Raw genomic sequence first — 12,500 nt, forward strand, 5'->3', positions numbered from 1 at the left:
GGTTTTTTTTGTTTCTTTTTTATTATTAAAAGAGATCTTGGTTTGTAGGTATGAAAAGTAAAATTAATGTAATTGTTTTGAAGTCATGTCAACATAAAATATATTTAGGAATACTGTTTATTTGTTAATCTGTTTCATACTTCTTGTTCCACTTTAAGCTTCATACACTTATTAGGCAGTTGCCTGATGATTGCTTTTCAAGAAGCGTGAGACACTTATGTAGCAAATAAGTAATTATTTCTGAATTCATCCCTCTCCTCATGAAAGCTATGCACTAATATATACAATAGATGTAAAACTATGCGGGGAATTTGATTATGCTTTATCTCATATTGAGTACATGTAATACTAATCTAGTGTACAAGATTAGAGCGGGCATAGCGGCTGACAAGACTCTCTATAATTTCCTGTCTGTCTGGTCTCTGAAAGGAGGCAGCAAGGGGTGGTGGAACATTGACCTGTAAATTTGCTTTATATTGTTTCAATGCTCTTGGGTTGTTCTCATAGCTGTCAAATAATTCAGCAATTGTATCGAAGCAGTAACCTATTGAAAAGAAACATGAGGTTATTGATAGAATTGTACAAGTTCAAATGTTTACTTTATCCCACAATCATACAAAGACAGGGTTCGAAGGCGTCTTGAAAATCTGTTCTCTTCATTCCTGGTCCTTGAAAGTCCTTGAATTTCTTCTGACCCGCATTTTTAATCTTTGAAAACTTCAGTAAAAATGATCAGCCACTCAAGTCATGTCATACAAACGTGAGGAGCTGTGTGGTCGAGAATGGTTACCAGTGCCTTTGCATTATTTTCATGCATGTACATGTATGTTTCCATGGGTAAATTCTTCAAGGTAAATAAAAAAGAGGTCCTTGAAATTTCAAATTTGGCCCATGAAAGTCCTTGAATTTTTTATCTGAAAAAGTGTATGAACCCTGCAAAGACAAACTTAATCACTTAAATCACAATCTTTCATTCTCTTAACCAAGATCATTTCCTTTCTCTTTTATGAGAGGTTCTATGAGGGATGTAGCAGCAGTGATATAAACCAAATTGCCAAGTTGCAGGGTTTGTGAAATTGTTACAATAAGTCCTGTTACACTGGCAGACCGTTAAATAAGCATCCATTGTACAACATACCATAGGTGGGCTTGGTTTTTATTTCTCACTGTGGGCTGACCTTTCTTTGCTTTTGGAAATTGTATGGCGTACCTAGGCCTCCCATCAATGGTTACTGCCTGCATCCTGTCTGCATTTTCGTTGTAATGCAGTGTAAAAAGACGCAATCTGGAAAATTAAGAACATAATACTAATTATTATTGATTTCTCATAACATGATCTCAAGAAGTAGACAGTTGTAAGTTAAAAATTCACTGCACCTCGTATACATTCCTCAGTAAGAGTAAGCTGTGTGTTTTGGAACAAACTGAATATCTAAGCTGTGCTTGGCTTCAACGGTTTGATGTCTGATACTTGGGGGATAGTTGAGCTATGTCCTTCAACAATTGTGGCTTCAACAGCATCTCCTCAAGTTTGACTGCAGCAGCGGAACCTAACGGGGAAAAAATAAATGCCTACAATCTCTTGAAAGTAGATATAAATACGCAGAACAACCTTTCTGCAACACTTTAAAATTATTATCCCTGGCCAACACTTTGTGACCTCGCATTGCAAACCTACACTTCCTGAACCCCTCGCCCGCCTTTTGTAGCAAATATTTATGTTTTCCACACCGTATAACAGTAACAACTTGCTCACCAGGTTCAAGCCAAAGACGATCTTTCGCCTCTCCTTGTAGTTCGCCGTGCCCACATCCAAGATATAACTGGCTGTTGTTATTTTCATGAGTGTTTTTTCATTTTTCTTTTATCATCTGCCCGTTACCATCAGGAGTCGATGCAGTACACCAGTACATGTGATTCGAAATGGATTGCCGCCATTCACCTACATCTTCACATTCCTTTTTCTTGGCAAGCTTATCAATTTTTTTACACACTCCTAGAACATGAAAACCCAGATAATCATCATTATCTGAATCTTTCAAATCCATATTCAAGGATTTTGTTACATTAGTCTGATAACTTAGATTTATCTAGGGTTTATTTTTTGCATGTACGATAAAAAAAAGAACGCCATCTTTACCCTTCGAAACATGCCATATATCGAAGTAGAGTGCTGTGTCTGGTAATTGTCTCTTAATCCAGGCAGTGTTTTGCCTGTGTCTATCTGTAATTAATTGAGCTATTTTGAGTCTGGCGTCAGAAATCACGTTCACTGCTCTCACCAATCCCTCGTGTTCCATCCACGCACTATTTCGCACCTCGTTACTCTAAAAATTATTTGCAAAACGACAACACATCAGATGTGAGTAGTGAAATCTCAAAAATCCATTTTTGCAACTTTCTTGTTGAACGAACCTGGACAAGTTGGAAGTCTACAACTTTATTGATCTCTTGTTCCATCAAAGTAAACGATCCAAATTTCGCACAGTAACCGGGTGAGTCACATCGTCCATCGCCGGCGAGTATTAGGTTGTTATCGCTTGCCCGCAGAGTGTTGAAGAGTTGGTGCTGGTTTGCCTTCCAATGTTGGATGATAACTGGACTAACGTACGATGATACATGACGGTAAAAAGTGTTCTCTGAGATGCATGCCGCATTCATCAGTTTCAACATTCTAAGCGACTTCGATGCGCAGGAACCTGTTAAAGAAGATTTAAACCGTTTCACAATCATCATCATCATTATCATATTTATGACATTTATTATTATTATTATTATTATTATTATTATTATTGTTATTATTATTATTATTATTATTATTATTGTGACACTGCAGTTAATGTAATAGATTACTTGTTTCGTGCTTGAAAACGTTTGTGTTTGATTACCTTAATTATATCATTTTCAAAGCTTAAATATAACCTGACAGTAGAATAGACGCCAACAGTAACAGATTTCCAACAGCCATTCTGTGTCCAACAAATCGCTGGCTAAGCCATTCCTGTGAGAAAGAACAAGATTCTTCTTTACACCTCTGACGAATTTTAACCATTGTTCCCAAGACCTCTACAATGTCAGCATCCGCAGTGCTGGCACAGATTGGACACGCCCCAAATAGGCTCATCAGGCAGCTCTCGGCGACGATGAAATTTCGTTCTTCGTGGATTTTACACTTTTCGCCTTTCAGCGAGGGCCTAGTGGTAAGTAAATGCAATTGTTATGAGTTTTCCTGAGATTGCCGAATGACAATGAACACGCGTAGTTTGGTGGAAATTGTCTCTTCCTACCTCACGATTTCCGAATCCTGATAAGGCTTATAGTCCTCATCATCCACGTCAGCGTCTTCAAACGGGTCATCTTCTACCTGGTCCAGTGGTTCAGGGGATTTCCTCACATGTTCTTCCTGAAAGTTCTCAGGTAAGGGGTGAAGTAATTCCAGGGGAGGAAGGTTTACAAGATTGCACTGTACCTCGCAGTCAACATTGGTTTTGATTTTGAGACTTACTTGAGTGCCGGCGGATAATAAATTTATACATCATATACCGAGTAAAGGGGCGCAATTTTTCTTAACTCAAACTCAAATTTTAATTACCTTTACTGCGATAGGTCGGACGCTTGAAAGTTAGTTGAGTTCCTCTGTTCACTTTTGATTTCTGTTGAAGATTGAAGTCTGCTGAATCGCACTCTACAGTCAGGTCAGATGGCACAAGAATAGCGATGTCTCCCGCCCTGTCCTGGCTTGTGGATGGCAATTGATCTCCGCTGTCCTTGTTCCTCTGGGCATCCTCAAATTGCGCTAACAGCTGTAAAACACGAAATATCACATGCACAAAAATCAAGTTGCACTCTTGTAGTTAAAAGGGATAAATTTAAAATCTGGAAATACCCAGAGAATTGACCTGTCACGCATTCAAGCAAAAGAAAATTCGAGTATGCATACCCGGTTTGCTTTTAATTTTGCCAAGGTTCTGCTTGGTCGTTTTGCAGCAGTGTATCCCGCCTCATGGGTCACCACATTGCTCCCTTCGCTAATATCCGATATTTTGCGCTTCTTTTTACGGGCAGATTCCAGCTGCTGTGGGGTTGGAACAACTTGCCTTGAAGGAATGGCATTTTTCTTCAACAACATCTTTGAAGCATAGCCAGCGACTTTCATTCCGTAATCGTGATAATCTTCGGGAGTGAAATGATCGCTGCAAATGTGACCCGAACCTTGTTTCCATGAGTCAGAGTCTCTTTTTTGGCGAACAAACGAAACCCATTGTCTACGAACTTTTTCTTCAGTGGGGAATTTATGCATGGAGACCACGTCTGCATTCTTCTTATCGCAAAACATCACAGCACAGTGCTTCCCAGGTTCTTTTTTCTTTTCCTCGCCACCGACAGATTTGCATTTCTTATTACTATTATATTTCTCCATTGCTTCGAATTCCTTTTAAATATTGCTTGGGAAGGTGGTTAGGGTTGGGTAATGAATGTGCAGACTATGGGAGATAACCTGAAATTCAAGCTGTGAAAGGTCGAGTGAACGGGACATAAACACTCTTCGGGTTTCAAGCGTTTCACAATTCAGTCGCATATCTTGCATTATTTTAACATCATATCATCTTAAGAAACGGGAAGAATCTTGGAATGACTTGTACTCACGGTAATTGTAATGGTTTTAATTTCAGATTGAAAACTGACATTTCAGATAAGGATTTCTTTTGTATAAAATAAAGCCCGTCAACAAAGTTATGTTAACGTCGATTAACGGCTCGGCACCAAGCATCAAACCTGTGAAAATCAGACTGCTATTACAAAAGTTTCACCTCCTTTTTTCCAACATAAGAGGTTTAAAAGAAAAGGTAGCATTTGCACTGCACCCTGGACTCTTTGAGGAGACGTTTTCGCGGAATAAATTCTCATCTGAAAACATGTTCCACACTTGTGACGTATCACCCCACGTGACCCCAAAATGGTGTTTTTTATAAAATGGCTGCCGGGTTGCAAAGGAAAAAAATACTTAAGACCGTAATTTTTTTTGAAAACCTTTCCTTATCAAGAATGGCATACGAAAAATACATAAAAAAATCAAAGAATTTTGGTGAGAGTTACCCTCTTTTTTTCGGGATTTTTTTACCAAAATCCCAAGAACTATCTGTTCGGTGAAATATATGTACACCCAACTATCTAAATTACAAGTACCAATGATGTAAAGCATTGTTGTTAGCACTGAATGGATTTGAAAGACATGCACGATGGTTTTTTCCGTGCCCCGGCGCTTAAAAAGCCTTCGTGGAACTTAGAGTTCAATCAACAGCGTTCAATATTCTTTAAAAGGTGCTTAAATTACTTTCGTCTAGTTTGTGAAAAGTAAACGGTAACTGTGAGAGTTTGCAAAAACTAACGCCTTGACAAAGAATATTCGACAATTGAAAGAAAACAGTGAAGAAATTATTGTGAGTTGCTTAAGGAACCCAACACAGAACGGCAATAAAAATATTAAGGAGCGCTTACCAAGTTTCTCGGCAAACTAATGGTAATGGACTTTCTATAATTGAAGAGGGAAAAGAAGCAAAAGCTGTACCATTTATCAGAAAATAACCGGTTTTGCGCGGTAGAAAGAGAAATGGAACGATTTCATATAACGGTAATCCTAAAAAAATTAGAGACAGGTTCCAGTAATGCAAACAAATGGTATCGCCGGAGAAAATTCTGCTCGTTTCGATAAAACGAACAAAACAAGAAAAACATTTCCGTTGAGATTAGCTGCACCATTTATTTTCTCACCGAACTTAAAACAAATTGTTTTTTGGACAAATGGTGAACGCCTGTGTCATCTTCCACTGTTCCCGCTGTTCCACCGCTCTTACACTTCCATAACGCACGATGTCGTACCACTGACCAGCCATAAGGTGCTTGGTATCGTTCTGACATTTTTAAAGGTAAGTCTTCGTTTTAGACCAGTGGGTCTAGAGTCTTATGTCTTCGTTTTTCGGTCTTCGTTTTAGAAACACCCCAAGAATGATATCTTTCTTGGGGACTGTAGGATTAGAAAATTTAGCTTGTTGCCTGTCTAAGACATTATTCATATTATAGGAAATACAGTCAAACCTCTATTAAGCGGTCACCTATCAATTTCCCGAAATTTATTTCCCATATTTACTGTAAATTTGACACCTATTAAACAGTCACCTCTATTAAGCGGACGCGCTCACCCTTTGGATTTCCCAAATGACTAATTTTATTGTAAATCACCTCTATTGAACGGTCACTTTGTTACCAGATAACAATCAATAAAAAGCAGCATTTTGGACAGGAAGATATGCAAAGTGTGTCCAGTTTCTTTCGCAGCTCATCAAACGCAACCTAAGCATTGTCTGTAAAAATACATGTCTCTGTGGTGGGTCAACCGGCGCGAATGTCAAATTTCTCTTTTATCAGTTTCTGTTGCAGCCAACCACAAGAAAAAACTATCACCTTCAAACTGGTACTCGCAAGGCACCTCAAGGCCAATGCCACGACTCCTACTGGTCAAGACACCCAGGCTAGGTTCAGTGCTAATTCATTACGATAAAAACATTTTATGATAGCTCTAAGAGCTCGGTTTGGTTACTTAAGCCAAGGCCAGATTCCAATTATGGTGCTCTGCAATAACAGAAACCACCGTCATCCAGTTTTGCTGATTGTATTGTCGGCTTGCATTACTTAACGCAAGCACTGGTGGTTCAGAGGTAGAATTCTCGCCTGCCACGCTGGAGGCCCGGATTCGATTCCCGGCCTGTGTATACTGTGAAAAACTGACCCCCAACGAACTGAACATTGAACTCTTGCGTTGTTCTTCGATGTGATCTTGAAAGTAGTCTTGAAACAAATGTGATTTCTCATTTCTACATACGAAGTTGAATTATTGCGTACGGTTCTTGTACATTTGGTGCCGAGACCCGGGACAGATTCCGCTCGGAAACTGAGAAAATCTTGACTTAAATCATCTTCGAATTCGTGTTGCGTGCTGCCTTATTTGCTTTTATTGCTCGTGGGAATCCAGGTATGGCCGAGAAGAAGAAATTAAAGAATCTGATAAAGTTTCGCGACAGTCATCGAAATTTTGTGTGAAAAACAATCGCTGAAGCTAAAGATTTAATATCTGGAGGGAATGCCATCGGAACGAGAAAGCTGAAACTTCTTCATACCTCTCTTCAAACAAAGTGTTCGGAGCTTTAAGTCTTGGATCGTGACATTGGTGAGCTGCTGAAGGATGTCTCAAAGATCAATTCTCATGTTTCTGAGAGCTGTGAGCTAATAAGTGTTATTCAGGAGTGTATGGTGGATTTAGAATCTGCGTTGGCAGCATAGGAATCACAACCTAAAAATCAGTAATCGAATTCTTTGGAAAGCGCAGGAACTGCTCAAGGTCACCTACAGACAGTTCACACGGACGCAAAGCTTCCCAAGCTGGAGCTGAAGAAATTTCACGGAAGCCCCATCGAGTGGTATCCCTTTTAGGAATCTTTCGAGTCAGCAGTTCATAAGAATTCAAACCTGTCTGGAGTGGATAAATTCAACTATCTAAAGTCGCTTCTAACAGGCACCGCCCAAAGCGTTGTCGCTGGCCTCGCCCTGGCAAGCGCTAACTGCGAAAAGGCAGTAGAATTACTCAAACGAAGATTCAGAGACCGACAGGTTGTGATCTCGAGCCACATGGAGGTTCTCACAAAAATTCCCAAGGTTGCATCTACCAGCGAAGTTAAGCGGCTTCGAAGTTTGTACGACACAGTTAAGTCACATGTTCGTGGATTAGAAAGTATGGAAATCTCTTCTGAAATGTATGGTTGTTTTTTAACACCGATTATCATACAGAAATTACCGGAGGAATTTAGAATTGCAATCTCACGGAATTTGGAATCAGAAACGTGGGATTTGAAAGAAATCCTGAATGAATTTCACAAGGAATTGCAACTGAGAGAACAATGTCTTGTGAACCCTAGGACTTCAGACCGTCAAACTCGTTTTAGAGAGGTGAGTCGCTTCATTCTACTTCTACTTTGTACTCTGGAAGTGCTAAGAAAAGAGTTTTCTCGTGTGTGGTACTCGTTTTGCAATCAAAATCATCAGAGCTCTAAATGTAATGTGATCACAAGTGCTGAGTCTAGAAAGTAGGTTTTGAGGAAGAAAGGCAGATGTTATCTTTGTCTCAAGTCTGGGCATTTGTCACGTAACTGCAAACGTCCTGTGAAATGTTTCAAATGTCAAGGAGCCCACCTTGTTGCTATCTGTGATAGTTTTGAACACCCTCTGAGTGGACCAGAACAAGTTGAGAATGTACCTAATGTTTCTACCAGTTTGTATGTGGATCAGTACAGAGGATCCGTGCTGTTGCAAACTGCAACTGCTGAAGTCGTGCTTCCAAACAACAGTAGTTCACTAAATGTGCGTCTTGTTTTCGATTCTTGCAGTCAGCGATATTATGTGACTCAGACTGTTAAGGAAAAACTGCAGCTACCCGTTGTTGGTAGAGATTCCTTGCTGATCAAAACCTTTGGAGAGTCAGATGCTAGATTACGCACCTGTGAGGTTGTTCAAGTTGACATGAAAACATTGTGCGATGCAACCGTGTACGTTCAATCATATGTAGTACCAGTGATCTGTGGCCCCTTGACCCAACAGTCTACTGAACTGACTCAGTCTGGCTATGAGCATCTCCGTAACCTTCCATTGGATGACAGAGCTGGTGGTGGAGTGCTGGCAGTCAGTATCCTCATTGGGGCTGACTACTATTGGTCCTTGGTAGAAGATACTATAGTGAGGGGTGCACCATGGGAACCAGTTGCCCCAGCCACAAAGCTAGGATTTGTCCTCTCTGGACCCACTATGATCATGTGTGATAATATCCATGCCAACACTGTGAATCTCCCTGCAACTTATGTTTTGACGATGGAATCGAGTGTAATTAGACATGATGATCTTGTGTCAGAACTGAGAAAATTCTGGGACTATGAATCCTTTTGGAATTCATGATGACAATGCCACTCTGTATGAAAAGTTTGTTAATGAAGTTGAATTTGTGGAAGGAAGATATCAAGTGCGACTACCATTCAAGGAGGATCATGGCCTCCTTCCCGATAATTTTGCATTGTGCAAATCAAGGCTGGTGTCACTGTTAAGGCGTCTGAGTGTTAAGCCTGATGTGTTAAGGCAGTATAATAATGTCATCCGAGAATAGCTGAAACAAGGGATCATTGAACCTGTAGATCAAGGAACTACTAATGGTGTTGGCAAGGTGCATTACATCCCCCATCATGAAGTGATTCGTGTTGATAAGGAAACTACAAAGCTGCGCGTGGTTTAAGATGCCAGCGCTAAAACACAGAGTACTACATCCATTCTTAATGATTGTCTTTATGCTGGCCCACCACTGTCTTCCCTCGTTTACGACATCCTTTTGAGGTTCCGCGTTCATAAAGTGGCCATCTCAGGAAACATAGAAAAAGCCTGTCTCAACATTTCAGTTGGCCCAAGGCATCGTAACTATCTTCGCTTCCTGTGGGTCGATGATATCGGTAGCAAAGACCCAAATCTCCACGTTTACAGATTTGCAAGAGTTGCTTTTGGCATTTCCTCAAGTCCCTTCTTGTTGAATGCAACTATTCGTCATCATCCAACCTCCACTGATATTCACGGAGATTTTTTTGAGTGTGTGTTGAAGAGCCTGTATGTGGATGATTTTGTAGGTGGAGAAGACTCTGATGATCTGGTCTTCGAGATGTTCAAGAATCTGAAATCATCTTTAAAGTGTGGAGGCTTTAATACGCGAAAGTTAAGAAAAGAATTGAACAACATGAAAGAAAGTCTCCTCTGGATGTTGAAGTTTCAACCAAGCCTGCTGAAGAATGTAAGATTCAAGAAGAAGATCAGACCTTCTCATCTTCTCAGTTCAGGGAAAAAGGTAACCCCTGCAGTGTGAGGTTTAAGGTACTTGGAATTGGATGGGATACTGAAAGTAAAATGTTCTCTCTGAACTTATAAGCGAAAGAACATGCTTTGGGGTTGTAGGGTGAAATTCGAACCTTTTATTTGTGCCAGTCAGATAATTTTGATAGCCGGTATGGCAGACTCGGGAATTTCACTGGCAAGTTTTGTACCGATGGTGGCAAAATGGTGGTTAAATTCCTCTGCCAATTCCTTTGGATTTGTTACTGATTGCCCTTTCAGCCTCAGTTCTCTCACGGATTATTTGTCCGACTTACGAGAGGTAAGTTCATTATAATTTGCCAAGTTAAACAAGTTTGATAATAGGACTGCTTAGCTTGCTTTCCGGCTTTATTAACGATATTGTGTCTTTTGAATTTCGCCCAGACAATTGGGTCATTAGATTTGATTGCTCTAATGTTTAGGATATACCTCGCATGCATTTGTTTCTTTAACTCAGACGCAATCCAAGGAGAACTACGCCCGCGAACGCGCGCTTTTCTCAACGGAGCGTACTTGTCACCAATCTTCAGAAATGACTTTTTCCATTCTGACCACATATCATTAGGATTACTCAAACTGTGTATATGATCCCAGCTAGGTTAAACTTCCGGAAATTTCTATAAGTTATAGTGCGATGCCCACTAGGGAACACATGAATTGAAAGTTTTCTGTAAGCGAGGACAGTACTATGATCGCTAATACCGATGTGTCGAACACCAGAACACACAATGTTGTCGGGACAATTTGTGTAAATTAGATCAATTTAGGTTTATGAACTGTCAGTTATCCTTGTTGGTTCATTTATTAGCTGATGAACGCCATAGACATCAGTAATACTTACTAATTTGCTTCTTAGCTTGTTGCCAACCAATTTTGGTGGAATGGCCCTGAGTTTCTTTTGAAGGGTAAAGAGTCCTGGCCGAATCTTCCAGTGAACCCTGAGGTCATAAGTACAAAACCTGATACTTGGCTTCAGTTGAAGAAGGAAAGTTCAAGTAGTCCAAAGAAGCAACTTAACAGCACTGTTCTTGCGAACATCATTGGCTGACAAAGTGACGTCTGAAAGGAAGCTTAATCTGGACAGCATTATTCCTTTTAAAGGGTTCAGTAGTATACAGAGACTGGTACGAGTTACCGCATATGCCTTGCGGTTTGTGTCTAATCTGAAGAACGTTTGCGCCCATTGCTACTGCGCATCCTTACAGCGCACGCAAATTCAAATGCCACGTCATGCATCGAGCGCGCGGGCTAAGTACTAAAATAAACAATGTTAGGGCAGATGGCCATTGCTACAGCTTTGCTTTGACTTAACGATCTTGCATGGATGTTCGGTGACCACCACTTTTCTTTTCAGAAAGAGATTTTATTTACAATTATCTCCACATTGTCCAAAAGTGAACAAAAAATGGGACATGAAATCCTGCTATCTTGCGGCTGCAAGGGGCATGAAACTACGGTCGCTAAATTCGAAATTGTTCTTTAAGGAACCTCAACAGTTAACTTAATTCACTTGATGGGTCCACTTAAACAAAGATTGGTAGAGAACATTTCACTTTAAAGATGTAACTGAAATATTTTTGGGCCTACAGACACTGTGGGCGTATTCGCTAAAGAAGCCGGATTTTTCAGATTTACGGTGTTCTTCCGGGCAAGTTCTCTCCAAAACGAAGTCAGTGACCCCCATTTTTTTACATTTCTGCTGTGTTAACCGAGAGGGGATCAGATATTATGGAATTCTTTTACCCACTAGAGTAATGCTCTTTTATTCACTAAAGTAATTCAATTCATAATCGGGTGAAAGCTTAAAACTGACCTAAGAGAAAAACTTTCAAAAGTTTCTCATATTGTCGAAAAGGACAAGTGGTCTTTGGAGGACAACAAATTTGAAATTCAAATACGCTTGTTTATGTTTCTGGTCCCAAGACATCCCAACAACGGCACGTATGCCCGCTGAAACTCCACTCCGTAATTTGTTGTTGAAAGAGTTCTTGTGAATGGTTGAGTATGAAGATCTCAGAAAAATATTTCGTTTGTATCCTGTGTCATTGCCTTCAAGAATTATACTACAGCAATGGTGGATGTCGTACGGGGTTTCCTCAACCTGTCGTTAGATCGCCTACTCGTTACAGTTGCGCACTCATCGGATCGTGTTTCCAGCATTGCTTGCTCTGTCCAAAGTTTGAGAAATCACAGTCTTTGTACTCAATACTTTAAGCGATGGCCGTTATTTTTTCTTTAGCAAGAGTGCGTTGGGTGTCAAGAAGAAATACGATTGTAAAATTTGAGTGAGAAACTTGCTAAGATTTATCTCACATCAGTCTTAAGTTATTAGCAATTTTAAATCGTGAATTCCGATCACCAGACTAGAAAGTAAAGTTGTTCCATTTCTTTTAGTTTAGCAGAGATAACGTGGTTGAACTAATGTAAGAAATGGTTTCTTCAGCGTCAACGGGGGGCATAGCTCAGTGGTAGAGCATTCGACTGCAGATCGAGAGGTCACCGGTTCAAATCCGGTTGCCCCCTTTAACAGACTTGGTTGTAAGTTG

At 40.2% G+C, this 12,500-nt stretch overlaps 1 protein-coding gene, 1 non-coding gene and 1 pseudogene across 2 annotated transcripts; all 3 read left to right on the forward strand.

Annotated features, from left to right (window-relative positions):
* LOC138053537 (uncharacterized) overlaps window positions 1-260 on the forward strand; it is a 1,858-nt pseudogene extending 1,598 nt beyond the window's left edge.
* A 7,423-nt stretch (window positions 261-7,683) lies between these two features.
* LOC138053538 (uncharacterized) lies at window positions 7,684-9,000 on the forward strand. The gene is made up of 2 exons (XM_068900162.1): window positions 7,684-8,001; window positions 8,182-9,000. The coding sequence occupies exons 1-2, from the start codon at window positions 7,684-7,686 to the stop codon at window positions 8,998-9,000; spliced, it is 1,137 nt and encodes a 378-aa protein (XP_068756263.1).
* A 3,405-nt stretch (window positions 9,001-12,405) lies between these two features.
* On the forward strand, window positions 12,406-12,477 carry Trnac-gca (transfer RNA cysteine (anticodon GCA)). The gene has a single exon. It is a non-coding gene; the product is annotated as a tRNA-Cys (tRNA).
* The last annotated feature ends 23 nt before the right edge of the window (window positions 12,478-12,500 follow it).

This window comes from Montipora capricornis, chromosome 6 (assembly GCF_036669925.1).
Source record: "Montipora capricornis isolate CH-2021 chromosome 6, ASM3666992v2, whole genome shotgun sequence".
Lineage (NCBI taxonomy): Eukaryota > Metazoa > Cnidaria > Anthozoa > Scleractinia > Acroporidae > Montipora > Montipora capricornis.

Bases quoted from the DNA above. Each gene is read 5' to 3' on its own strand.
- LOC138053538 (XM_068900162.1), top strand. From the start codon at position 7,684: ATGGAGGTTCTCACAAAAATTCCCAAGGTTGCATCTACCAGCGAAGTT. The intron at 8,002-8,181 runs GTGAGTCGCTTC...CTTTGTCTCAAG, and splicing joins GTCAAACTCGTTTTAGAGAG to TCTGGGCATTTGTCACGTAA.